General features: G+C 45.6%; 1 protein-coding gene across 2 annotated transcripts; it reads left to right on the top strand.

The window, feature by feature from the left end:
- The first annotated feature begins 925 nt into the window (after positions 1 to 925).
- On the top strand, positions 926 to 25,748 carry LOC119976621. Of its 2 annotated transcripts, XM_038817251.1 has the most exons (6): positions 926 to 1,193; positions 8,677 to 9,403; positions 9,908 to 12,292; positions 12,395 to 12,519; positions 24,856 to 25,089; positions 25,608 to 25,748. In XM_038817251.1, the coding sequence occupies exons 2-6, from the start codon at positions 8,722 to 8,724 to the stop codon at positions 25,704 to 25,706; spliced, it is 3,525 nt and encodes a 1,174-aa protein (XP_038673179.1). In that variant the 5' UTR covers positions 926 to 1,193; positions 8,677 to 8,721; the 3' UTR covers positions 25,707 to 25,748. The 2 variants fall into 2 exon arrangements, with proteins under 2 accessions (XP_038673179.1, XP_038673178.1); XM_038817250.1 differs by having other exon boundaries at positions 9,908 to 12,519.
- The last annotated feature ends 1,499 nt before the right edge of the window (positions 25,749 to 27,247 follow it).

The raw sequence follows: 27,247 nt of genomic DNA, 5'->3' as shown, positions 1-27,247 counted from the left end.
TGAAACAGAAATGTGGCGTGGCGGGGCGGAGAATCCCGTTTAGAGTCTCCCAAATGGAGAATCCTCCCCATTAAGTTTGCAATTGTTACTTTTCCATACCTTCATGCTGAGAAAGGGCTCTAATAATTATTCTTTTAAACCTGTTAATGCTCATTACTACATTTGCCGACTTCAATTCTAGCAGCGTTGAATTACCCCACTTCAGCTATTTAAACCTAGTTTGTCACTGCACTCTTATCAAGGCATTTACCATTTAGAATAAGATTTGACTCTGGAAGCTTGTTGATGTTTATGGTTTGGTTCTAAGCTGACAACATTTCCACAAGCTTCAGCCTGTCACCTGACCATTGCATTCTGACATCACAAAAGTCGTCGATCCACCAAATGCAATCTGTTATTAACAATCCTTTGTGTATGGAAATTTTTTTTGAAGCTTTTAAAACATGCAAGTCCTTCCAACAATCTCCCAATAACTGCTTCTATTGATTATTTATGGATAAATAGTACATTAAAATTAGATTCACAATCCGTTTTAATTTTTTTAATTGACTAATTGCAATCTCTTACGTTAGCACAGAAGGCCTCCAATAATTAATACCTCTTTGTGGATACTGGACATCTCAAGCTTGACATGAGAAAGCAGTCACTCAGTTTTTGTTCGTAGTGTTCATGTTTCTCAAAGGAGGCTCTTCAGTAATTGTAAATTTATCAATAAACAATAGGAATTCAATAAAATATCTGCAAAGGTTGTTTCTTCAATTGAGAAGAATTTCTACTTTTCATGGGACTTTTACGAGCCATGAAAATTGTAGCTATTTAGAATTTTTCATCACTCATTTCACCCCTCCTGGTTACTGAGTGTAATATCCATTTTACATTGTGATGACATAATAGTACATGGCCAGTGATGCCTTGGATATAAATTGAAGAGAGTTGAGTGAAAGGCGACTGTGAAATTGGTAATATTTAAAATATTTTCAGCCGAAGAGAGTGTGGAAAATAACTTTGGAAGAACAGCTCAAATGAAAATGGTTGTTGAACAGCAAAGGACGTTATGAAGTTAAAGCAAATTTAATAGGAGGAAAGTTAACAGCGAAAGATGAACCCTTGAGTGATGTGCTATTGCTTTCAATGCGACTGCGTTCAGTCAGAAAAGGAGTAAAGTGAATTTGTTACTTCAGGAGATAATTATGGTATTGCATAATTCAGAATCTAATTCTCACTGTAAAAACTGATTTTCTTTTACAACCCAATATATTACTGTTTTCTATAACATGCTCTAATCCTTCCTTAATTGTGAAATACTGCATGGCTGAATATTTTTAAGCCAGTAAGTTTTTTGTTTTGTGTAACATTTTCTTTCCATTTTGCAACTTTAATGTCATATTTAACCGTGTAGCTGTTTCATCGCCAAGACTGCCTATTTCCACCTCCACCATCACCCTACTCTGCCGCTGAAACCTTCATCCTTTCTTTTATTAACTTGTGATTTAACTATTCCAATACTGTTTTTGGTCTTCTGCCACTCTGCATAAACTGGAGCTCATCACAACCCTGCTGCCCATAACTAGTTCTGTGAGAGATGGAGCCTGTATAAGTCGGGTAGGTTACATTTGAACATGACAGGGTCCGCTGTCATGCAAGGAAGTTTTTAAAAAACAGGGGATGCTGGAAATACTCAGCAAGCCAGACAGCATCTGCGGACAGAAACCGTGCTAACATTTCAGATACAATGATTTCCAGCATCTGCAGTATTTGTAAAATGTCAGGTATGTTTGCTTGTGCTGTTGGGGAGGTTTTAAACTAGCTTGGCAGAGTGATGGGAACCTGAATGTAGCTTCAGAAGGGAGACAAAGCTGGAATCAAAAGAAAGGAATCGGTAAGTTGTACAGAGGGCAGAGGAAACCATGGCTGGAAAATTGACAGCAAAGGAATTACAAGAATACGGAAATACCTCATTGCATGGAGTCTAGTGAATATTTAGAAGCATGATATCATAACCATCGCTGAAACATAGCTTAAAGAGGGCAAGAACTTCAGCTCAGCATTTCTGATTTCTGATTACATGATTTTCAGAAGAGATAGAGAGGAGGATGACAAAGAAGTTAAGGTCACAGTATTGGGCAAAGAAACAGTCACATATGTGAAGGAGGGATGATAAGCTTGAAGAAGCATTAAATGAGGCTCGATGGAATGAACATAGCTTCAGGAAAAGGTTGGCTGTCCTCAGAAATTCATCAAGATGATTCAACAGTCCCCTAACAGCATGCTTGTGTGCTTCCTCGATGATGGTGAGTCTTCTGACTCATTCCCAGTCACTAATGGAGTTAAACAGACCTGCATGCTGGCACCAACTCTCTTCAATATATTTTTCTCCATCGTGATCTCTGAAGTTTTCCATGTTGATCCTGGCAGTAAAATCAAATATCACATGGATGAGAAGCTGCTCAATCTGTGACGAGTCTAGGCTAAGATTAAGGCCTCCAAGGACATTCGTTGTGATTTTCCAGCTGCCAATTCCGAGCTTGTCATGGAATAATCAAGGTCTTCTTCGCCAATGCATGCAAAATCTTCTACGCTCAAAATCCGCATGAAGAAAACTGAAGTAATGCATCAGCCAGCTCCAGGAAAGTCCTATCTCGAGTCCATGACCAGAACCTGTCAACAGTGGTAAGTTCAATTAACTCAGCAGTACACTCCCTTGAACTGTCTATATTGATAACAGGAGACATGCAAGAATTGACAAAGCAAATGGCAGACTTTGAACATCAGTCTTAGAATCAAGAGGAGTAAGTCTGCCTCCCAAATTGAAAATCTAGAGAACAATAGTTTTGCCCCATCTACTGTATGAGTGTGTAGCAGAGCCAGGCAAGGAAACAACCATTTTCTCTAAGCTTCATTCATAAGCTTCTGAAGATCAGATTACACTATCTTTGTAACCTCCTCTAGCCCTCTGATATTCAAGATCTCTGCCCTCCTTTAATTCTGCCCTCTCAGACATCCCCAATTTCAATTGCTCCCCCAGTGTTCTTCAAACTCGGGGGCGCGACCCGTGGGTGGGTCGGGGGGGTCGCGGAGCCGTTGTCCACGGCGCTCCCGATCGCGCAAGTCCCCGCGCAGCAGCCGGCTTTTAATAACGCCGGCTGCAAGTGGCCATTAAAATGGCCGCGAACATGGAAAAAAAAGTCTGGCCGCATTATCGTCGGCGCGCATGCGTAAAACTATGCGCATGCGTGCCCTTTTGCGCACGTGCGCCGATGTTCGTATGCACAGTGCGGCCGCTATTTCTTTTTGGTGGGGGTCTCATTGTGAGGGTCTCTCCCTCCCTCCCCAGTCGAAGCTCGCTGTTGGAGAGCATTGTTTGAAGTGGTGACGCTGCAGCGGGCTTTGTGAGGTGGGGTTCGGAGCAGGGAAGCTGCCTGGGGAGCGGGGCTGGGGCTCCGGCTGCAGTTTGTGGTGAGCGAAGCTTCGGTGCTGAATTGATTTGGGTTTGTCCCGGGCCCGGGGGCGCCTCATCCCGGGGCCGCGCTGCCGAGCGACAGGCGGCCCCACTTCCCCCACCCCCGCCCCATTCACACCGACCTCTCAGCGGGACTGCTCTACCTCTCTGCCCGGGTCAGCCGCCCGGACCGGGTGGAATTAAGGACCCAGCCCCAGTGTGCCCCCACACCCAGTGTGCCCCCCACCCCATTATGCCCCCTCTCGCCCCCCCCATCCTGCCCTCTCCCCCCCCACCCCCAGTGTGCCCCCTCCCCCAGTGTGCCCTGTTTTACCCTCCACTCCCATCCTGCCCTCTCCCCCTCCATCCCCAGTATCCCCCCTCCCCCGCCCAGTGTGTGCCCTCCCCTCGGGGTGCCCATTCCGGTGCCCGGGTCCCTCCCTCTCTCTGTGATTCCGGCCCCTCCCGCGCCATTATTTTTTTTAAACAGTCGCAGCTTTTTGTTTTACAAGTTCGGGGAGGGGTTTATTTATTTTATTCTTTATTTTATTCATTTAATTTTTATTTCTTTCATTTTTTTTTACAAGTTCCGGTGGGGGGGGGGGGGGGGGGGGGGGGGTTGGTTTATTCATTTTATTCATTTAATTTTTATTTTTTTCATTTATTTTATTCATTTTATTTTTCATTGTTTTTACAAGTTTGGGGGGTTTTTATTTGATAACATTTTACAGGAAAAAAATGCAGTACTTTGGACAGATGGAGACTCCATACTTTCCGACACCGGAAGGCTTCACCTTCATCCAACAGGTTCCATTGGAGGGTACGAGGGCCAAAGGGACCCAAAACCATTTCCTCCATTTTTATCAGCAGCAAACAAGGTAAGAGAAAATGGTGGGCCACTCAGGTCAGCCGGCGTGGGTCGCGAAGGTCGGCCGGCGTGGGTCGCGAACGTTGGCCACGTTGGGTCCCGAAGGTTGACCAGTTGGTAAAAATGGGTCCACAGAAAAAAAGTTTGAAGAACACTGCCCTAAGCTACCTGGAGATCCCCTGGAATCCCTCCCTAAACCTCCTGGGCGCGATTCTCCCAAAACGGGAGAAATCGTAAGGCTGGCGTCAAACCCGGGCGGGTTTGACGCCAGCGCGCCCCTTCCCGACCGGGAACCGATTCTGGTCCCCTGTCGGGGCTAGCAGCCCGACGCCGTAAGCTCCGGCATCACGGGCTTAACGAATTTCGTTAAGCCCGCTTGCCGGAGTTAGCGCCGGCTGACGCGTCATATGACGTCAGCCGCGCATGCGCGGATTGGAAGACTCCAACCCGCGCATGCGCGGATGACGTCATCGCGCATTTGCGCGAAACCCGCGCATGCGCGGGCCGGGATGCCCCTCAGCCGCCCCGCGAATGGATACCGCGGGGCGGCGGAAGGAGAAATAGTACGCGGGCATCGGGCCCGCTGCCCGTGATCGGTGCCCACCGATCGCGGGCCCATGGCACCCTTGGCACGGCCGTGGTACTGCCGTGCCAATCGGTGCCATGGTTATAAAAAGCGAGTTGTTCCCGCCGTTTTTACGAACGGCCAGACCAGGTGTGTTTGCCGTTCGTAAAAACAGCGTAAAGGGCTGGGACTTCGGCCCATCTATCAGCTGTGAATCGCTGCCGGCCGTAAAAAAACGGCGGCAGCGATTCGTGTCGGGAGTTGGGCGGTGGGGGGGGGGGGGGGGGGGGGGGAGAATAGCGGGAGAGCGGGAAAAATGTCGGGAAGGCCCTCCCGCTATTCTCCGACCCATCGTGGGGGGCGGAGAATCGCGCCCCCTGTCTCTCCATCTCTCTTTTTAAAGATGTTCCTTAAAACCTACCTCTGTGAATTAATATGTGAGATGATGTCAAATTTTGTTTGATAAACACCATAGAATACTTTACTGTGTAAAAGGTGCTTAATAAATGTACGTTCTTGTTATGGAAATTAATGCTGCTCACTTCAGTTTTTTCCACAATGACTTCATAAGGATGATTTGTTTTATCACCTTGCAGTTTATTTATTGGGTAAAAACTGGGTGGGTTTGGGGTGGGTCCAGGGCTTAAGCCTTCAGATCAGATTTCCAGTATAAATTCACCTGCACCCACTTCACTGAGGTCAGAGATGGGTGTAAAGCCAACCTGTTCACCGTAACATAAGAGACGGGTGTAAAGCCAACCCATTCACCATAACCTGACTCCTCCATAATACTGCTGAAGCGGGAACACATTGCAGGCCAACCTAATGGGATTTTCCTCCCATTTTCGGACACATCTGCTGCCTCCAAACCCACCACCGCGGCCTACTGAAAATTCAGCCTGTGGTTTTGAAATTGGTCCTTAAGATTTTACAGATTACAGCAGCATGGGAAGGTATTATTCAGCACATGCAGACTCCGAATGTAATTTCAGTTATCTTAAAAGACTGGCTTTACCGGCTTTGTTAATCAACATGATTTGGATTTGGCAGCAAGAAAATTTGTTGATGTCATGAAGGCTTTATAGCTGAAAGTTTGAGATGTGTTGTCCCTTTCCCATTTGGGAAGTTAATGCGTTCCCACCTCGCCCACTGAAACTCATAAAGCAAACCCATAGTCCAAATAACAAAATCTACAGATCATCAGAGACAGCCAGAACATAATCAGAGGGAATCATAGGATTGACGAGCAGAGACTATTGTGGCAATAATACACTCAGACATATTGGAGAAAAAGTGTCTATTGTAGAATAAACATTAGTTTGTGAACATCTATATGACAAGAGTGGATGTTTATAATGAAGGAATATTTTTGTAAGTAGTTTAAAATGTTTGATGAATGGAAGAGACTGTAAATGAAGGAAGAAAATGTTTGTACCTGCTGCTTTAGCTATTGTTGGTTAAGTGGTTCAGTTGCTCGATAAATTCTCCATTGTAATTTACTTTTCATATACTTTTTTGGAAGTCAATGATCCTGTATGTTTGATGGGTTGTTTACTGGAGGGTGATGTCTGAAAGCCCTGTATTGAAGCTAATGATCAAGATGGTTCTGTTTGTTGTGTAGTTTTATATTGTGTGGTAATCTCTGACAGGATTTGTGAATTTTATTTCTAGTATTTGTTGTAAATCTTAATCTGAAAAGACATTGACTCAATAGAAGAAATTTGTAAAATTTGTAATTTTCTGTCAAACCTATTTTATTCACTGAGTTTCTTTGATGCATCAAGCATTTTTATTCCTTGTCTTGCTCTGCACAGTATTTCCATACTTTGCTTTTTTGTGTGGTTGATATGGTAACAAAGGTCTGAAGTAATCAACTGTTTTATGCTAATTTGTAAAAGGAAAGACTATTCTTTTTTTTTAAATTTAGAGTACCCAATTCATTTTTTCCAATTAAGGGGCAATTTAGCGTGGCCAATCCACCTAACCTGCAAATTTTTGGGTTGTGGGGGCAAAGCCCACTCAAACACGGGGAGAATGTGCAAACTCCACACGGACAGTGACCCAGAGCCGGGATCGAACCTGGGACCTCGGCGCCGTGAGGCAGCAATGCTAACCACTGTGCCATTGTGCTGCCCAGGAAAGACTACTCTGGTGATCTTAATTGAATGTGGCTGATGAATGCGACTTTTTGATTTATTTTCATTATTTGAGATGCTTTTGTAAACGTTTTCATGCACTTAACTTTATTCATTATTTTAGAGGGAATGCTAGTTTTCTCATTTTTAAATCTGTTTTGAATGTAAAAGGATTGCATCCAAAGTGAGAAAATTAGTTACATGATCACATCACATACAAGGTGTTTACAAATGCTGAGAGATATAAATGGCCAAGGTTCCATGCCCAGAAGTGAGGTAACAATGCATATCTATAGATGAGGATCAGAAATGAAAAAAATCATGAGTATTGTCAACATTATAAATGGAGATATTCACATCTCATTGTTGATTATGACAGCAGTTATGATTTCAGTCATATGTTTCCAATATAGCATATTTGTTTCCTCAAGTTACTCTCATTCCAAACAGTGCAAACTATGCAGGAGATTTTGAACACATCAGTGGGATTTTTGACATATTTTGACGGCAACTGTTTTTGAAATCTGGATTGTATACTTCAATTCTTAACTATCCCTCAGTATCGGTGAACCTCATTCACTTTCTTCCTATGGCCTAAATCTTCAAGCCTCTCAATCTTCAGAGGATGGACGTACGAGTGAAAATGCACGTCAGGACCCTCTGGAAATCCTGACACAGACCTTTGTGGGAATTATCTGGGAAGTTTCAATCCCCTTCTCCCCAGGAACTTCAGGAATGTCTTTGGCTTTGAGGAAGTTCTGTGGTATTTACTTGAACAGTTATCCTGGAAATGTTGGACAGGTTAAAATCTAACCAAACACCTGGATGACTTCACAGCTGACCCTCTCCAATCGCACCCTTGACCACGCATCACCTCCCCATACCATCCAACCACACACCTGACTATCGACCGACCCAACTACTCCTCCAGATCTGACCGCCCACTTACCCTACCCACCTCACTCACTTATCTCCCTACCCACTTATCTACCTCATCCACCTACCCATTCACTCATTCACCCAGCCATTGACATTAATTCACTAACATTCAAACTGGGTATTTAAACTTGCCAGGTCGCAACTAGTGCCTTAAAATGGTATATCTCCTGTCTTCTCCTGATTCTATTCTGCTTTAATGGAGTTCTATGATGGACACCATGCTACACATTTCAGTAGAAATGAGTGGCAGCATCAAGTCGGGGAAATTTTTGATCACAGTAGTCAATCAGCATCGCTGCTCAGAATCCAGGTCTCTTTCTCAAACACATCACACCTAAAAATGAACTTCATGAATTCTAGTTGATGTCATTGTCATCTTCAACTTTTAAGTGCGAACAACATAATCACAAAAATCTTTGCAGTAAATTGCTGACTTTTAATTTCCCATCTTCCAATACATGCTTTAAGGATTGTATTATTAAACTGTGTGTTTACATTTCTAGGTTGGCAATTTATTTGAACTTGCTTTAATCCAAAAAATGAACTGAATATCTAAAATAAATTGAGTGTGAATGAAGCATTGTTTCATATGATGACAATTTCAAATAAACTCTTGGAATTAGAATAGACTGGTGTTTGATGGTCGGTGCAGACATGATGGGCTGAAGGGCCTCTTTCTGTGCTGTAAAACTCTATGATTATGACTCTAACATAACATTATTTCTTGCAGACCCATTCCAATAAATACCATGCATGAAAGTAAGGACTGATTAAAATGAAAAAAAAGAAAGAAGTTACTGGTACAATATGTCAAGAGCTTACTTGCCCAGCCTGTGGAAAGCTTTACAACAACCCATATCTGTTGCCTTGTGATCACAGTTTATGTGACACCTGTCTTAGCAAAGAAATAAAGCACGAGAAGAGGGGTCAAATAAGTGTTAAGTGCCCTTTGTGCAAGGAAAACTTCTGTTTCAGCCAAGAAGATGAAGTTAAGTTCCCAGAGAACTATTTGCTAAATAATACTGTGACAAGATACAGACGAGAAGGATTTAATGCTGAAAAAGTCAGGAAGAAAAAGCGAAAAATTAAAGGAAGAATAAGTCCCCAGCAAATGCAGATCCTCTGTCAACTCTGTGATGAAAAAGACAACCGTATTGCTATGAAGAAGTGTGTCAACTGCAATCTGAACTTCTGTGAAAGATGTCTTCGCAAAATCCACAATAATAAAGCATTTCTATCTCACGTTTTGATAGATCCTTCATCATACATTGGCGGTCAGATTAAATGTTTCTACCATCCTTTTACAAACCTGAAACATTACTGTGTACAAGATAAATTGCCAATCTGTGATGAATGCAAATTGAGCACCCACAGGAATCATCGTTTATATTCACTTGACCTCGCATTTCAATGTGAAGTAGCAGAAATGCAGAAGAATGTCTCCCAATTCACTGAAGGTACATGTTCTGCAAACAGACCATTTGACACCTGATTGGATTTATTAGTAGTACTTGTTAAATTATTTAAGGACTATAGAGGAAGTTACATTTGAAAGGCAATTGCAATGTATGTAATTGGGGTAAAATTAGGCTCAGAAAAACTTAATTGAAAGCCCTATTAAAAAATTAGGCTACATAGAAATCAAACTGTAAACTCACCATTGCCTGTTTTGAATATTGACTAACATCAATTTCACCTCCGTTCAGGTAATTGATTTGACAAATGTAACTTTCAATTATGGTAGATTTACTTAGAGCAATAATAATGAACTGAAAGTCAATTTTTAGACAATGTATTTTTGTAATATAAGATTGGTGTATTTTGAGTTCTACTGTCAACTGTAACTTTCGTTTTCTATAATTGTACATTGCTTATAACAAACAGGTTCTGAAAATACTAAATATTGTGGTTTGGAAAGTGCTTTTAAAAAAAATTCTGATATGGATGCTCTTTTGTTTTAGTCAAAGCAAATTATGAAAAATGTATTCAGCAGCTGAAGTTAATGAAAACTAATATTGAGATAAATGAAATGCGACAAAATGCAGAACTGACCAAAGAGTTCAATTCATTACAAGAAGCTCTTAAACTGCAAGAACAAACAATTAAAGAGATAATGAAAATTGAGAATACAAAGAAACAAAATGAAGTTGACAATTTCATTGAATCAGCATCAAAGTTAATGATAAAGCTGGAAGGATTGATACTATACACAATAGAAGCTTTCAAAGAAACTAGTCCAGTTATATTCCTTCAGACATCTGCACAGATAAACAAACGGCTGACTGAAAGTATGCATTGTGTGACTCCTAGTAAGTCATTAGCAGTAATTCCTTTTGCGGATTTTGAATTAAATGTAGATCACTTAAGAGATGCAATTAATGCCCTTCCCTTGCAAATGTGTGACAATGACTCAGAATATTTGTGCAGTGGAGATTTCCAAAATATTCAAGTAGTGAATGCTCCAAACAAAATGAAAAAGATGAGTGCTACTTGCAATGTACAAGAGATATTGCCTAACCTACATTGTCCATCATTCACTTCCAAAATTCATGCCACCTTAAGTGCTCCTAACTTGAACCTTTGTTCATATATTTCACGTTCTTGTGCAGCTATTTTCAACTCTGATGAACCCAATGCAGATTCTCATGCAAATAAACTTTTTCGCCTGTGTCGACCAAAATGTGCATCTGAGAGTAATGTTACCCTAAGTTCAACCAACTTGCGCGGTCAAGTTGCATATTCTAGCCTATGCAGCCCTCAAAGTACATCTCAGATGGATGCCACTTCAGATGAAACCGATGTGGATTCATCTATTTGCGTTACATGTTCTAGCAAATATAGCAAGCCATGTACACCTATGATAGATGTGACTTCAAATGCACCCAGTGTAACCTGCTGTCAATCTCTGTCAAATTGTGATGGTCATACCCGACAATATGGCAGTGAGGTTCAAGTCGATACAAATCATAGTTTGCCTCCTTCGTGCTGTTCTAAATCTGATGGAAGTATTCCTTCAGGTGGTGTTTATTGTATCTGCATCAAAAAACATGAATTCATGGATATAAGCAGCACCTATTGCAATACAAATGGAATTGACCTTTGCAATAAAGCTTCCAATGTGCCAATGAAGATGGAATGTAATGACAGACATCAAGAATCAGGTGAATGCCAAAGTCCACTTGAAATAACAAAGTCCACATGCATTTCAGAAAATAAACAGGCTATATCTACTTGGCAGTGTCCGCAGCAGTGTAGCTCTGAGAGTGTTATCAGTGGAGATGTATTCACTGTAAATTTAAGTCCGAAAGAAGCACATTTTTTGAATGCAATATCCTCTTCTAAAACAACAAAAAGCAAACATCCAAATGATCATGAAAATGTAGACTTGTTGAAGAATCATCATACTTTCAGCACTCCTTCTAAAATTATGTCAGACAGTGACACTGGAATTAGCTATCCCTGCAACAGTTCTTGTTGGTCATTGGAAAGAGGGAATGGTGAAAACATTGAACCACTTTATCAGTTGAATGGACCTTGTTTCTTTACCAATGGAGAACCATCTCAGACAGATTCTACGGAGAATAGATTGGAACACTTAGGCAAGTGTACTTGTTCGAAAAGTGAGAAAAACCTTTCTTCAAACTGTCATGTCAGTGAAGGTTCGTCCAAGAGTCAACTATCCAACAATGCATGCAACACCTTTTCGAGTATAAGGTCACATGGCGACATTGGAAATAACCTTTGCTGCAAAAGCTTAGATTCTTCAACCGAAAGAGAATGTTCTGAAAAAAACACCCATAGTTTCCAAAATCAACAACATTGCAATTCAGATGGATACAAAATGGACTGCTGTAGACAAGAAATGCATTGCCTGCTTGGGACTACTGCATACAGTACAAAAAGTGCTTCCTTTGACAATGCTGATATTTCCAAACCCTTGCGATTCTGGAATACAAGTAATGCCCTTCACAATTCAAGGTCAAGGCATAATTTTGGCGGTAGACCTTACTGCCGAAATCCAAAGTTGCTATCCAAAAGCAAAAGTTTCATAAGAAGTAACCAGAAAGCTCAAACTGGATACAGTATAAGATCTTCCCAGCCGACTCGATGTCTGTCACAATCTGCAACTAATTTTGAAGTCAATGCAAATGCACCTATCAAGGATCCCGTAAAGTATCATTCATCAAATCATTTGTACAGAATTGGTTTTCCAAAGACCCGAAATTTAAGAAATGGCCAGCGAACCTGTTCTAAATTGAGACCACAAAATAGCAGCCACATTAGCACTGGTCATAAGAATCAGCAACACGTAGACACACCAAAAAAGAGCATTACTCTAAAGCAAGGTACAAGAAACGTTTCATTACTCTCTCAGACGCATGATGTTACCCTAACATGCAAAGGTGGGAAACTTCAATTGTTTGATAATAGTGTACAATTTGATACAGAAAATAATGATTTGACACAAATATCAGCACAAAGATTTCCGAATGAACCTGTAGCTACCTTGAGGCGTGAACTATCAGAAGCTCCTACAATATACAAGCACACTGTGGATGGAACCTCTGCTAAGGTAACATTTGACTTGTACATAAGTGAAATTATATTATATATAATGAAACTTTAGTATTTAGAGCAACATCATTTAAATTCATTTATCATGGCATTTCATTTAAAATAAATCAGATTGAGCCAAGTGATTTTATTAAAATACAGTTTAATTGGTACAAATATTATTACTTACAAATTCTCAATTTTCCTTCTCTTTGAGACCTGACAGGTCTCCTCTTCTATATTTGTTTATCCATTTTCTAATCAGAGAACATTGCAAAGTTTACGGGATGAACTTGGATAAGACCTGAAAACAATTTACAGAAATCACCAGTGCCCATTCATATGTTGCAGGCAGCACAATAACTCATGCTGCCTGGTTTATTTCAATAATTTCCGCAGACACCCGATGGTCCTCACACTGGCAATTGGCCGTGTAGGTATCAGCAAGGTGTCTTTTGCCATGAGTATCTGGTGCCACTTAAAGGTAAGATCCAGTGCGACTTCGACAAGTGGTGTTTGAACAATGGCTAAACATGCATGAGAGTGAGCATCAAGGTTTTTAGACAGTGCACTGGAGGCTTTGGTGGAAGGGTGCAAAAAAGGAGAGATATCTCGCATCCGTAAAGGGAGGGGGGGGGGGGGGGGGGGGCGACAATGCTCAGAAGGCATTCAGGAATAAATAGCTAGAGATGAAATAGGTCATCTGGGAATATTGCTCATTGAGCATAGATGCAACAAAGACAGAATTTTAATTACCTGATGTGAGTTGTCAAAATGAGTGGGCCCATATTCAAAAGGAGTACCCTCTCAGCTTCACCATCTGTCTTCATCTACTGCTCATTTCACTAAAACCACGCCCCCAACACCAGTCCACCAACAAATTTCCAGCACTCAACCCTAACATTCATGCAATTCATGTGCTTTAACTTGCAATTGATAATGTTGCAAGTCTCAACTGCACTGACAGTTATTCAACAACGACTGTCCCATCATCCAAACAGATGGCACAACACACTGACACACTTCCCTTTTTCTTGCAGAAGAAGGTGGCACATCCCAGAAGGAGGCAGCAAATAACTGGAAGAGGACAAGTAGGTCTCCATGTAATAGCACCAAATTGATTGACACTGAGGTTATCTGCATACCAAATCCTCAATCTTTCATCCCACTAGTCCCTCATCTTGAAGTCTTCTGGATGCTCAGGGTTTCAGCATGCACTTCTTAATTTTTCTTCTCCCCCCCCATGATAACCCAACACTTGCCCCTTTTCATTTAAATGCTCAAGAACTGGAAGTGCCTTCCAAGTTAGCGAAGATAGAGGAAGAAGACAATGAAGATGAAGAGACACTATCACTCAGCCTTACACTCAGATGCCATCAGCTCAGAGACTGACTGTGTATTTTGGAGGCTGAGAAAGAGGGGAGATCTGCAGGTGGCGAAGCAGCAGCTAGGGCAGGAGCTAACGCAATGGTAAAGGATGGCATAGATGGGAGCTTACAAAGAGTGATGTTGTACACTATTTCTGCTGAAAAGGACAGAGATCATGCCTTGTTGGACATAGCTGTATTGGAAAGCTGATGTGTGGACACAACCAAATGCTTGGTGCATGGAAATGCCCACCAGAAAGCCTGCGCTCAATGTCAGCGATTAGAAAGGAATCCAGGGCCAACATAGTAAAGTGCTGTGCACTGAGCTTTGAGCAGACCTTTTTCAGTATGAATTGGGGGGGGTCACCTCCACCAGCACACCCATGGAACTCAGTATGATGCAACATATTGATGGCTGATATCACAACTCTGATCTCAGCATGAGGAGCTCCCCCAAAGCTGTAATGGAAGCACCGGCTGCCAGCATTCTAATTCTGAATGTCAGTGTTCAAAGGGGATTTTCGGGCATCACAACGGTCCGTCAAACAGTTCTCCAACAGATTTCTCGGATTTTTGAGGTGCTGCTCTGGGAGACTGGATTGGCTCCATGGAGTTGCTTCTTATTGAGGCTAATTATTCATTTATTATTTGATTGTGTACAAATCAGGCGGAGAAAGGCTGCCAAAGCTGTCTCCTCGCTTTTTCTGTGCCCTAGTTCCTGTTACACAAGATCCCTTTACTTCCTCCTCGCCTCCTTTTATTCCTCATGCTCCTGTTCTTCCTCATTATTCCTTATGCTCATGCTGGTGACAAGGACTGTTCCCTCATAATGTCCATGCCGCATTGCACAATTCATGATGCCCGCTCAGCTGGGTACAGCAGGGCTCCAGAGTCGTGCCAGGGAGCAAAAGCATTGTTTAAGAATATCAATGGTCTGCCCTATGATGTTCCTTCTGATGGCATGGCCCTCATTGTATGCCTACTGTACATTTGTGCTTGAATTCTGCACAAGGGTTATGAACCATGTCATAAGCAGAAACTCATTGTCACCCAGTAATAACCCTTTGATTTGTGGTGGGTCAAATGCAGCTGTCTCAGAAGATTGCTACAGAATGAAGGAATTGTAACTCCTGTCAGGATTGTGGGCATTCAGCCTTATGATGCACAGCCTGTGACCTTGCACATTGAAGGACTGGAATTGCTTTCAGTTCAGAAAAATGGAAGTTCACATGGACACATACTGAGCAATATGCCTGGTGCCAATAGAACCCTGCACTAGAGAGAAACCTGCAAGCTAAGAAAACCTTTAGGCTTACTCTATGTGCTTGTCTCTGACAAGAGTGAGTGGGATGATGTTGTCTCCAGATAGAGGGTCTCTGAGAACTCATTGTACAACATAGTAATTGTGGTGAACGTATTGTATTAACATTCACCATGTATGTTACTGTATCATGCTTGTCCCATGTGGGCTCAACCTATGGACCATTGTACAATATTACACGGAATGTATCATGTTGGTGCCCTTGTGGGCTCCATCCCTGGCTCCACCCCTTGAAGGGAGGAATAAAGAGCAGTAGCTCTGAAGGCGGCTCTCAGTAGCAGAGCAGTCGCAGGCAGGAACTGTTCTAGTCGATTAAAGCCGCAGTTTACATCTATTCTGTTTCACGTGAATTGATGGGCACATCAATTTAATTGACTACAACACCACAATGGAATCGGCCCTCAAACCTGACCGACTGGAACTCGACCCGCAAGCTGCGGAAGCCAAAGGGATTTTTTTGCACTGGCTCCGCTGTTTCAAGGCCTATCTCGCCGCCTCCTCCTCGCCTTCCATCTCCAATGATCAGAAGCTGAGCCTCCTCCACACCCGGGTGAGCCATCGAATCTCTGTACAACTCGAGGAAGCCTCCACTTATGCAAACGCCCTCGCGATATTGAGCCAGTGAACAAGGTGTACACGCGGCACCTCCTCAATACTCGCTGCCAACACCCTGGGGAATCGCTGGAGGAGTACCTACGTGACCTCAAAGTCCTTGCGCAAAGTTGCAACTATCAGGCTGTTACGGCCACTCAACATATGGACCTCGCCGTCCGGGACGCCTACGTGACTGGAGACAGGTCCAACTACGTGAGAGAGCGCCTACTCGAGAAAGGTGCCCTCGACCTGGAAGAGACGGTAAAGCTAGCCTCCTCCCTAGAAGTAGCGTTCTAGAGCCTCAACGCGTTCCCGTCTGATCACGCGACCCCCTCGTGGACCCTTGACCAGAGAATACCCCAGGCCTATGCCTGACACGGGGGGGGGGGGGGGGGGGGGGGGGGGGGGGGGGCTGCTATATCTGCGGCCAGCATCAGCACCCCAGGCAGCACTGCCCGGCCCAGAACGCGAATTGCAGTGACTGCGGTAAAAAGGGAATGCTAAAGTTTGCCTGGCCAGGTCCAAATCCTCAAAATCACAGGCCCGACTCTCTGACTCACAGGCCCGCAGACCCCGCAATGTGGCTGCGTGCCTGCCAGCTCCGCCTCCCCTGGATGCACCATTGGCCTCGTGCTGTTCGTGGGGGCAGCCATCTTCAAGCCCACACAACATGTGACACTCACAGGGGCCACCATCTTGGCTATCGTCGCCCACGCGGCCCGCCATGTGCGATTCATGGGGGCCGCCACCTTGGACGCCATCTTCCTCGCTGCCCGACACGTACGACCGCGGGGGCAGCCATCTTGGGACCACCCCAGCACCTCCGAGCACGCCGGCTACCCGCAACTCGGCACAGTCACCCTTGACCAGTTGTGACCCAAACACCTCCGGAACTCCATGATGACCGTCCGGGTCAGCGGACACGAAATGCCTTGCCTGGTCGACTCCGGGAGCACAGAGAGCTTCATTCATCCAGACATGGTAAGACGGTGCTCGCTCCCAATCTTCCCTGCACATCAAACCATCTCCCTCACTTCTGGGCCGCACTTGGTGCATATCCGGGGGTGCATTACTGCAACCCTTGCAATACAGGGGGCTGGGTACGCCGATTTTAAGTTATATGTACTCACTGACCTCTGCACTCCTCTCCTGTTGGGACTTGACTTACAGTGCAACCTCAGGAGCCTAACTCTGAAGCTCGCCGAGGGTCGACCCTCCCTGCTCTTTGCAAATCTCACCGCCGACTGTAAGCCAGTCACCACCAGAAGCAGGCGGTACAGCATCCAGGACAGGACTTTCATCCGGTCCGAGGTCCAGCGACTCCTGCGGGAGGGGATCATTGAGGCCAGCAATAGCACTTGGAGAGCTCAGGTGGTGGTAGCACGGTAGCACAAGTGGATAGCACTGTGGCTTCACAGCGCCAGGTTCCCAGGTTTGATTCCCCACTGGGTCACTGTCTGTGCAGAGTTTACACATTCTCCCCGTGTCTGCGTGGGTTTCCTCCGGGTGCTCCGGTTTCCTCCCACAGTCCAAAGACGTGCAGGTTAGGTGGATTGGCCATGATAAATTGCCCTTAGTGACCAAAAAAAAGGTCAGGAGGGGTTATTGGGTTACGGGAATAGGGTGGTAGTGAGGGCTTAAGTGGGTCGGTGCAGACTCGATGGGCCGAATGGCCTCCTTCTGCACTGTATGTTCTATGTTGGTCGTCAGGACCGGGGAAAAGAACCGGATGGTTGTAGACTACAGCCAGACCATAAACCAGTTCACCCACCTCGATGCGTACCCCCTTCCCTGGAGCGCAGATATGGTTAACCAGATCTCCACGGTGAATCTGAAGTCTGCATACCACCAGCTCCCAATCCGCCTGGAGGACTGCCACTACACAGCCTTTGAGGCAGACAGAGACTTCTTCCACTTCCTCCGGGTCCGCTTCGGCATCACAAATGGGGTCTCGGTCTTCCAAAGAACGATGGACCGAATGGTGGATCAGTACGGGCTGCGGGCCACATTTCCGTACTTGGACAACGTCACCATCTGCGGCCACGACCAGCAGGACCACGACGCCAACCTCCAGTAATTTCTCCAAACCGTCCAAACCCTTAACCTCACTTATAACAAGGAGAAATGCGTTTTCCCCACAACCAGACTAGCCATCCTCGGCTACGTCGTGGAAAACAGAGTTCTAGTACCCGACCCCGACCGTATGTGCCCCCTCCTGCAACTCCACCTTCCCCACTGCCCCAAGACCCTGAAAAGGTGCTGTGGTGAATGTGATTCACACTATATATAGTTGCCAATATCTCTCCATGTATATATGTTCGTTATCTATCCGTTGTAAGATCAGTGCTGTATATAGTTGCCAATATAACTCTGTGTATATATGTTCACTATCCACCATTGTAAGTGCAGTTGCACTATCCGACCACCAAGGGGAGTCGCTCTGGGAGTACGCGAGAGTTTGTACTGGGTTCCTCCCTTGGCTCCACTCAGGACTCCTCCCCCTGGGACCGATGTATAAAGATCAGTGCCTGAGAGCCAGCCTGCAGTCATCTGGAGTTAAACGACGAATAGGTTGGCTCTGTTGTAAGTGTATTAAAGCCTCTGTTCAGATCCAACTACACGTGTTCGCTGAATTGATGGTTCCATCAGGTGCCTCGAGTTCTTTTCCTATTACACCCAGTGGGTCCCCAACTATGCGGACAAAGCCCGCCCAGTAATCAAGGCCACCATCTTCCCACTGGCGGCCGAGGCCCGCCAGGCCTTCAGCCGCATCAAGGCAGATATTGCCAAAGCCGTGATGCGCGCGGTGGATGGGTCCGTCCCCTTCCAGGTGGAGAGCGACGCATCAGAGGTCGCCCTCGCCGCCACCTAGGCAGGCAGGCCAGTAGCATTTTTTTCATGTACCCTCAACGCCTCCGAAATTCGAAACTCCTCGGTCGAAAAAGAAGCCCAAGCCATCGTGGAAGCTGTGCGGCACTGGAGGCACGACCTTGCTGGTTGGAGGCTTATCCTCATCACCAACCAACAATTGGTAGCACCAACCAACAATTGGTAGCCTTCATGTTTGATAATACGCAGCGGGCCAAGATTAAGAATTAAAAGATCTTGAGGTGGAGGATCGAACTCTCCACCTATAATTACGATATAGCATATTGTCCTGGGAAGCTCAACAAGCCCCCAGATGCCCTGTCCCACGGCACGTGTGCCAGCGCACAAGATGACCGACTCCAGGCTATGCACGATGACCTCTGCCACCGGGGGTCACCCGGCTTCTCCACTACATCAAGGCCCGCAACCTGCCCTACTCCACCGAGGAGGTCAGAGCCATGAACAGGGACTGCCAAATCTGCGCGGTGTGTAAGCCGCACTTCTACCAACCGGATAAGGCCCACCTGGTGAAGGCATCCCGGCCCTTTGAGCACCTCAGTATTGACTTCTAAGGGCCCCTCCCCTCTACCAACCGCAACATGTATTTCCTCAACGTCGTTGACGAGTTCTCCCGCTTGCCCTTTGCAATCCCCTGCCCCTACATAACCGCGGCCATCATCATTAAAGCCCTGCATAGTGTCTTCACCATGTTCGGTTTCCCCACATACGTCCACAGTTACCGGGGCTCATCGTTCATGAGCGACAAACTGCATCAGTACCTGCTTGGTAAAGGCATCGCCTCGAGCAGGACTGCCAGTTATAACCCCAGGGGAAACGGGCAGGTGGAGAGGGAGAACGCGACGGTCTGGAAGGCCGTCGTCCCAGCCCTACGATCTAGGAATCTCCCAGTTTCCCACTGGCAGGAGGTCCTACCCAACGCACTCCACTCCATTAAGTCCCTGCTTTGCACGGCCACAAACGAGACCCCTCATGACCGCCTGTTTGTTTTCCCCAGGAAATCCACCTCCGGGGTCTCGCTTCCGTCCTGGCTGAAGACACCGGGGCCCGTCCTACTCTGCAAACACCTCGGGAGCCATAAGTCCGACCCCCTGGTCGAGAGGGTCCAGCTCCTTCACACCAACCCCCTGTTCGCCTACATAGAACACCCTGACGGCTGACAGGATACGGTTTCCTTCCGGGACCTGGCACCCGCAGGTTCCACTACCACCACCACCCCAAATTACCCCACCCAACCTACACTGACCAGCGCCCCTGCCCGTCCATGGCACCTCCACACACTCCTGCCCCCCCCCCCCCTTCACCGACCCACAGGAACGAAGCTCCAGAAGAGACGCTCCCGGAGTCCACGCCTGTCCCCACACCAGCGGCTCCACCACTCATGCCCGCACGGATGAGTTCGACACCCGGGCCAGCTGCGATACCAGAGCTTTGGCGATCACAGTGCATGATACAGGCGCCAGACAGACTGAACCTGTGAACCTTTCACCCCCGCCGGACTTCAATTTTTTAACGGGGTGAATGTGGTGAACGTATTGTATTAACCATTCACCATGTATGTTACTGTATCACGCTTTTGCCCATGTGGGCTCCACCTACGGCCCACTGTATGATATTACATGGAATGTATCAGGTTGGTGCCCTTGTGGGCTCCGCCCCTCGCTCCGCCCCTTGAGGGGAGGTATAAAGAGCAGCTGCCCTGTAGGCGGCTCTCACTAGCAGAGCAGTCGCTGGCAGGCACTGTTCCAGTCGATTAAAACCGCAGTTTACATCTATTCTCTGTTTCACATGAATTGATGGTTGCATCAGTAATGCAAATTCCATGATTCTGTTCCCATCTGCAACAACCGTCTGGACGGAGTTAGACCCATAAGAATTTAGAGCCATGGCCCTACTCAGTTTTGATAACACAGTTGCAGCAGCAGTTGCCACGTTTCAGTCACAATCTCTTCAGTGAAACAAAGTCACTCATGCACTGTTCTCACTAAAGTTCAATTCAGAGAATTGTCCCCTGAAGAGTTTGCAGTGATATGGTCTCTTGTGATCCCTTCCTCCCTATTCCTCGCTCATCTTGTCCTGATCTGTGTGACCTCTATTCATTCTGCCAGTCATGTTAAATTGCAAGAGAAAGTTCGGATCGGACCACTCCTGTCTGGAGGCAACGTATTTCAGCACAGGCCTTTCAACTATCTGCAAGCACTTCAACATTTGCCAGAACACAACCTTTTGACGATCAGAGAATTTGCCAAAGCACACCTTTTTGACTATCAGAGAATTTTAACAAATATACGAAAACATAGCAATGCATAGAATTGCACCAGGAACCAGAAGAAATCATCAAAAAAATAGATTAAGTAGACTATGATCCCTTCAAGTGGTGCTGGAGGTGAGGGGTTGGGGGTGGGGTGGGGGGTGGTCCATTTATTATTGAATGCTTATTCAGCTGCCGATATTATTAAGGTATTGGCTGCAACAACGGCATTTAAAAATGGGAGCACTGGCTTAATATCAGTATTACACACTAATTGACATCTGCTTTACAAGATGCCCGTTTGGGGAGTGTCAGGGTTTAGGTGGTTTACAAGATGCCCGTTTGGGGAGTGTCAGGGGTTTAGGTGGTTTTCCAGCAAGGACTAATTTTGTTTTTTCCATTTGGATATCTTCGCTTTGAAAGCTAAGTGTCAGCGCAGCTCAGAAAAATACAATTTGAGGATGTCTGAGAGTAAGTACCCTGGGGATGAGTCTCCCCATAGGTTTTCTCCTCCACTTGGTGCTCCTCCAGAGCGAAACAGTTACATTCATTCACTAAATGGTACTTGTGGATCCAAACCCGTGAACTACCTCAGATAGGCCACACAGTGGTGCTGTAGTGAACTATGTCTTATTTACCTTGTTTCAATGTTCATTTGTAGCTTTGTGAGTGGGTCTGTTTTGACTCAGTTGAAGAAGTTTTAGATTCACTGACATAAATCACCAGGTTGCAGTTTTATATTTGTTGCTGAGGTACAGTTGCAACCTTGTAATGTGCTACGGCATTTATTCTACACATGAGTGTAGACAGTGAGTGCTAATAAACGATAGCATTCTGCGTCAATAAAATGACCGCAGGTTCACACTAGTTGTCAAGTTTCTTCATCTTCCACAACTGAATATCATCAACTGCATTTCACTTCCATTTTGCGGCCATGCCAAGAAAATACATTCCGGACAGTCATAGATGAGCAAAAACAGCGGTTATTATTAATATTCCAATGTATGATTTTGAAAAAATATATATTTATTGAACTTTTAGCATTTTATTTCAAAAATCTACAAAACAAAACAACACCAACACACAGATCAAAAATTACAAACAACAACAGTAACTGTAACCCCAGCAACAGAAATACAACCCAAAAAACCCACCCCCCACTGACCGCACCCCACCCCTCCCCCTTCACTAACAGCTGATAGTGACCAACCAGTTCCTTAAAGTGCAATATAAACGGCTGCCCGCCATCTATGGTAGATGGTCCTGCTTTCTTCTCCAACTCCTCTAGGCTGGCACTTGTCCCTCCAAAAACAAATCCCTCACCCTCTCCAGCACCCCCCCCCCCCCCCCCCCCCCCCCCCCCACCTTTCCACCCCCAAATGTGGCATCCAGTTTCGTCAGCTCAAAAAAATGATTCCTACAGATAGGGGCCCAACCTGACACTTCCCTCAGCTTAAAATTCTAACTGAGTTGCTGCCATATTTTAAAAGTGGAGAAAACCACCAGTTTCGAAGAATATGTTGCTGGAGCAAATGGCAGAGACGCTATCACCAGCTTAGATCCTTTGCACGACCCCGACTTCATCCTAATCCAGGTAGCTTACAGATCTCTACATCACCCCTACACCTTCTCCACATTGGCTGCCCAGTAACAAACATCAGGGGCGGAATTCTCTGACCCCCCGCAGGGTCGGGGAATCGCCCGGGGCCGGCGTAAATCCAGCTCCCGCCGTGGCCGGAATTCTCCGCCACCCGGGAATCGGCGGGAGCGGGAACCACGTCCCGCATGTCGATGGGCCACCCGCACAGATCGTCGTGCCCCCCGCGGCGATTCACCGGCCTGCGATGGGCCGAAGTCTCGCCGCTGTCAGGCCTCTCCCGCCGACGTGGTTTAAACCATCCCTGTGCCGGCACAATTGGCAGCGCGAGCGGGCCCTCAGGGTCCTGGGGGGGCGCGGGGCGATTGGACCCGGGGGGGGGGGTGCCCCCACGGTGGCCTGGCCTGTGATAGGGGCCCACCGATCGGCGGGCGGGCCAGTGCCGTGGGGGCACTCTCTTTCTTCCGCCGCCGCCACGACCTCCACCATGGTGGAGGTGGAAGAGACCCCCTCCACCGCGCATGTGCCGGTGGTGACGTCAGCGGCCGCTGACGCTCCGGCGTATGCGCGGACTCACGCCGGCCTGTGAAGGCCTTTCGGCCAGCCCCGACGCCAAAGGCGGTTGGCGCCGGTTTTGGCACCCGTCGGCGGAGCGGGAACCACTCCGGCGCGGGCCTAGCCCCTAAAGGTGCGGAGAATGGTTGGCGCCACTCCGCTATGCCGGGACCCCCCGCCCCGCCGGGTAGGGGAGAATTTCACCCGAGATTTGGCAGCGCCAGCACGCACCACTCCACCCCACTTACCTATCCCTTTGCAGGACCCACGTCCGAATCTGAGTTCTTCCTGCCCATTCAAAATCCGCCATGAGCCGTTCCATTCCTCAGATGAACAACTTTGGCAGAAAAACTGGGAGGCATTGAAATAAAAACGAGAATCGCAGAAAGTAAGGACAGCACGATGGCGCAGTGGGTTAGCCCTGTTGCCTCACGGCGCCGAGGTCCCAGGTTCGATCCCAGCTTTGGGTCACTGCCCGTGTGGAGTTTGCATATTCTTCCCGTGTTCGGGTGGGTTTCGTCCCCACAACCCAAAGATGTGCAGGGTCGGTGAATTGGCCACGCTAAACTGCCCCCTAATTGGAAAAAAGGAATTGGGTGCTCTAAATTTATCAAAAGAAAAGAATTACCGCAAGTTGTTTATCTTAATGGATTGAACCCGGCCTGCCAGCGACAATGGAAGGCTGTCCCACCTCTGTACATCCGCCCTGATTCTGCTTGCCAGGTTGGTGCAATTCAATTTGCAAAGTCACATCCTGCACCACCTGAACCCCCAGATACCGGAAACTAGTCCAAGCTTAACTGGCTTGGACTAGTTTCCGGTATCTAGGGGTTCAGGTGGTGCAGGATGTGACTTCGCAAATTGAATGCTCCCCCCTCTCCACCCCACACACACAAAATACTTGCTCTTACCAGAATTTAACTTATACCCTGATACTGTAATGAGACAAATCCCTTCAATACACCCATCCTGTCCCCCATAACTGGTCCCAGATCCCTTACAGAGACACCCTGAGTTCTACCCCACACCTGACAAATCCCCTCCATTTATCCCAGGCCCTCAGCAATAACCAATGGCTCAATTGCCAATGCAAACAGGAGAGGAGAAGTTGGACACCATTGCCTCATTCCCCTCCGCCCCGCCCATGCAGCTGAACGACCCTGAACTCATGGTATTACTACGCATGCTAGAAGATGGAGCTATGTACAACTGTCGAACCCATGACACAAACCCTGGGTGTAGCCCAAACTGCTCCAGATCCGTGAAAAGATGCTTCCACTCAACTCAAATCCATGATTATGTACTTCTGGATAGCACCGTGGCACATTGGTTAGCATTGCTGCCTCACAGCGCAAGGGACCTGGGTGCGATTCCGACCACGGGTGATTGTGTCAGTTTCCCCCCACAGTCAAAAGATGTGCAGATTAGGTGGATTGGCCATGCTAAATTGCCCCTTAGAGTAGCGTTACAGGAATAGGACAGGGGATTGGGCCAAGGTAAGGTGGTCTTTCAAAGGGTCGATGCAGACAGGCTGAATGACCTCCTTCTGCACTTTAAGGATTCTATGATCCTATGACACCTCAGCAGGTCTAACAACATCTGTGGAAAGACCTGTCAGACCTGCTGAGATTGTCCATTGTTTTCTGTTTATGTTTCAGATTCCAGTATCCGCAGTAATTTGTTTTTATCTATTATGTACTTCTGTGTTATTTGGTACATCGGGCCATGTCAACCATTAATAGTTCTTTTTAGTTTACCATCTATTTCACTTTTGCTTTAAATAGGTGAAATGGCTGTTTCCAGTGGAAGAACACACTATATTCTTTTTTGAACTGCAGTTCCAAGAGATCATTTCTGTTGATAAGGAGATGGCTATACCTCAGTTTCAAGCTGGAGTCTTCTCTGGAATCAGACGCACAAACTTTGTTGCTACTAACCTGAACACCAACTCTGAGTACTTGTTCCGGGTCCGCGCAGTGAATATGACTGGAAAAGGGCCATGGAGCCAGCCTTATAAGGTGCATGCGTTTATATCGTTAGGCATTGAAAATGTAATTTTTTTTTGTGCATGCTTAATTGCTGGTGTTAAAAACAAAACAATAATTTATATATCTTCACCATTGGCTTCAGCAGCATTACCACTTTGTGTCAATGCAAAATGTTTTGGGCGACGACAGGCAAATATAGCATTATGAGTCAGGTGCTGATATGGTTTCCATGTGCATTAAAGCTGAATGATGGCAGGCCCTATCTAAGAGATCAACTAATGCCAAATAACTTCACATTGACAGCCAAACTCATGTGACACTGTGGAAAGTGGCATTTAAACAAAGAAACTCCAATGTTCCATTTAATATTTAGAATTGGCTACGAGAAGTGAACCTTAACACATGTAGCCGAGCTTTTTTACAGGGTAGACACAGTATATCTGTGGCCCCATACGTTAAGTTTTTGTGACCTGAATTGAATTCATGTTAGGACGGATGTATTTTGAAACTGGCATTATTGATGGCTTTCTTTTTGGATATGTTTTCAGATCCTAACTGTACGTGGCACAATGCACCATAATACGGATACCAAGGAGGAATCTGTTTCAATAAAAGGAGTTAAAGTTACCATTCGCAGAAGCAGCTAAACCTTTATAAAGGTGTAATAAAGCTAAGCCAATTCTTTCCAAGTTTGCTTTAAGGTTTTAGAAATCCAGTTGGAATTCTTACTGACTCAAACTATGTATATCTAGGTAATTGGAAGAATGTATCTTTCTGAAGCTTTCTTTAAAATTTCGTCTCAACATTCCATACCTCAGGGTTTATACTCTCAAGTGATTTATTTTATATTTGGTGACAGCAGTGAATTTGTATCTAGTCAGAGTAGGCTTGTTTTAAAATCACATACAGTACACCTGTGGCAGTGTTAAGATAGAATTTCCACTTTTATTCTTCCTTTATAATGAAATGATTTGACCTTTAAGGCTGTTAAGACCTTTCAACAAATGGTAAGTGATAGCAGATCAATTTGGGTGAAATTGCTCTGCTTGCAAATCTGAGCAGATATCTTTTGGTCTGCTTGCCCCAGAATTTATTGCTGCTTCCCAAATCACAGAGAGCTATATTTTTCGATATTTTTTCCTGACGGTGAGCAGTTGTGCTTTATTCTTGCCACTCCAATTGTAAATGTTCTTGAAAGTCTTTTCAGCTTCTGTCACTGTTTCAACTGCTTCCATTTCAACGAGTTGATGCAATTTTATGCCGTTGATAATTTCTCCAGCAATGCTTAAAAAAAGTTAACTCACTTGAGACCAATCAGCTGCAAAGCATAAGGCACGAGGAAATGAGTCTTACGGAAGACTGTGCAAATAATATTGTATTACATCACCAAGTATTACCAAGCTCAACCTGCAGTCTTATTGGTGTCATTAGTGTAATGTACTCCTGTCTGAGATTATGTGTTCTTTACAACATGAAAATAGCGTAGAAGGAATAACATGATAACCATAAAGAAAAGAATGCATATGCATAGTACTCAAACAGTTCTAATTCAGATTGCACTAAAGCCCCTTTGGGACGGGAGGGGGCACTAATAATTTGAAGTCACAACTTTCTTGACACTTCAAAGGAACATTATGAAACAAAATTTGACACTGAGCCACTTAAAGAGATTAAAAAGCTTGGTCAGTAAGGAGTGTCGTAAAGGAGGAAAGCAATGAGAAGTGTGAGGTGGATATTCTACAACTTGTTCTAAGTTTTAAAATCACATACAGTGCACCTGTGGCAGTGTTAAGATAGAATTTCTACAACTGAAGACACGGTCACCAATGATTATAAGTGGGAAGTGGAACGATTATAAGTGGGAAAGCACAAGAGGTCAGAATTAGAGGAGTGCTGGTATCTTGGATGATTGTTGGTGGAGGTTGGAGGAGATTCACAGATTGGGAGGGACAATGCCATGGAGGGATTTGAAAACTAGAACAAAAACTTTAAAATCAAGATTTGGTATAACTGGAAGCCAAGATCGATCAGGAAGCACAGTGGGAGGCAGGCTGATGGGGAAAGGGACTTGCTATGATTTAAGACATGTAGAACAGAATTTTGGATGACCTAAAGGTTATAGATGGTAGAATGTGTGAGATCAGCCAGGATGACCCTGGAGGCTGTGAAGCAACAGTGCTAACCACTA

The sequence above is a fragment of the Scyliorhinus canicula genome, chromosome 13 (assembly GCF_902713615.1).
Source record: "Scyliorhinus canicula chromosome 13, sScyCan1.1, whole genome shotgun sequence".
NCBI classification, from domain to species: Eukaryota; Metazoa; Chordata; class Chondrichthyes; order Carcharhiniformes; family Scyliorhinidae; genus Scyliorhinus; species Scyliorhinus canicula.
The sequence above is the reverse complement of the archived record's forward strand: the minus strand, read 5'-3'. Positions and strand labels throughout refer to the sequence as shown.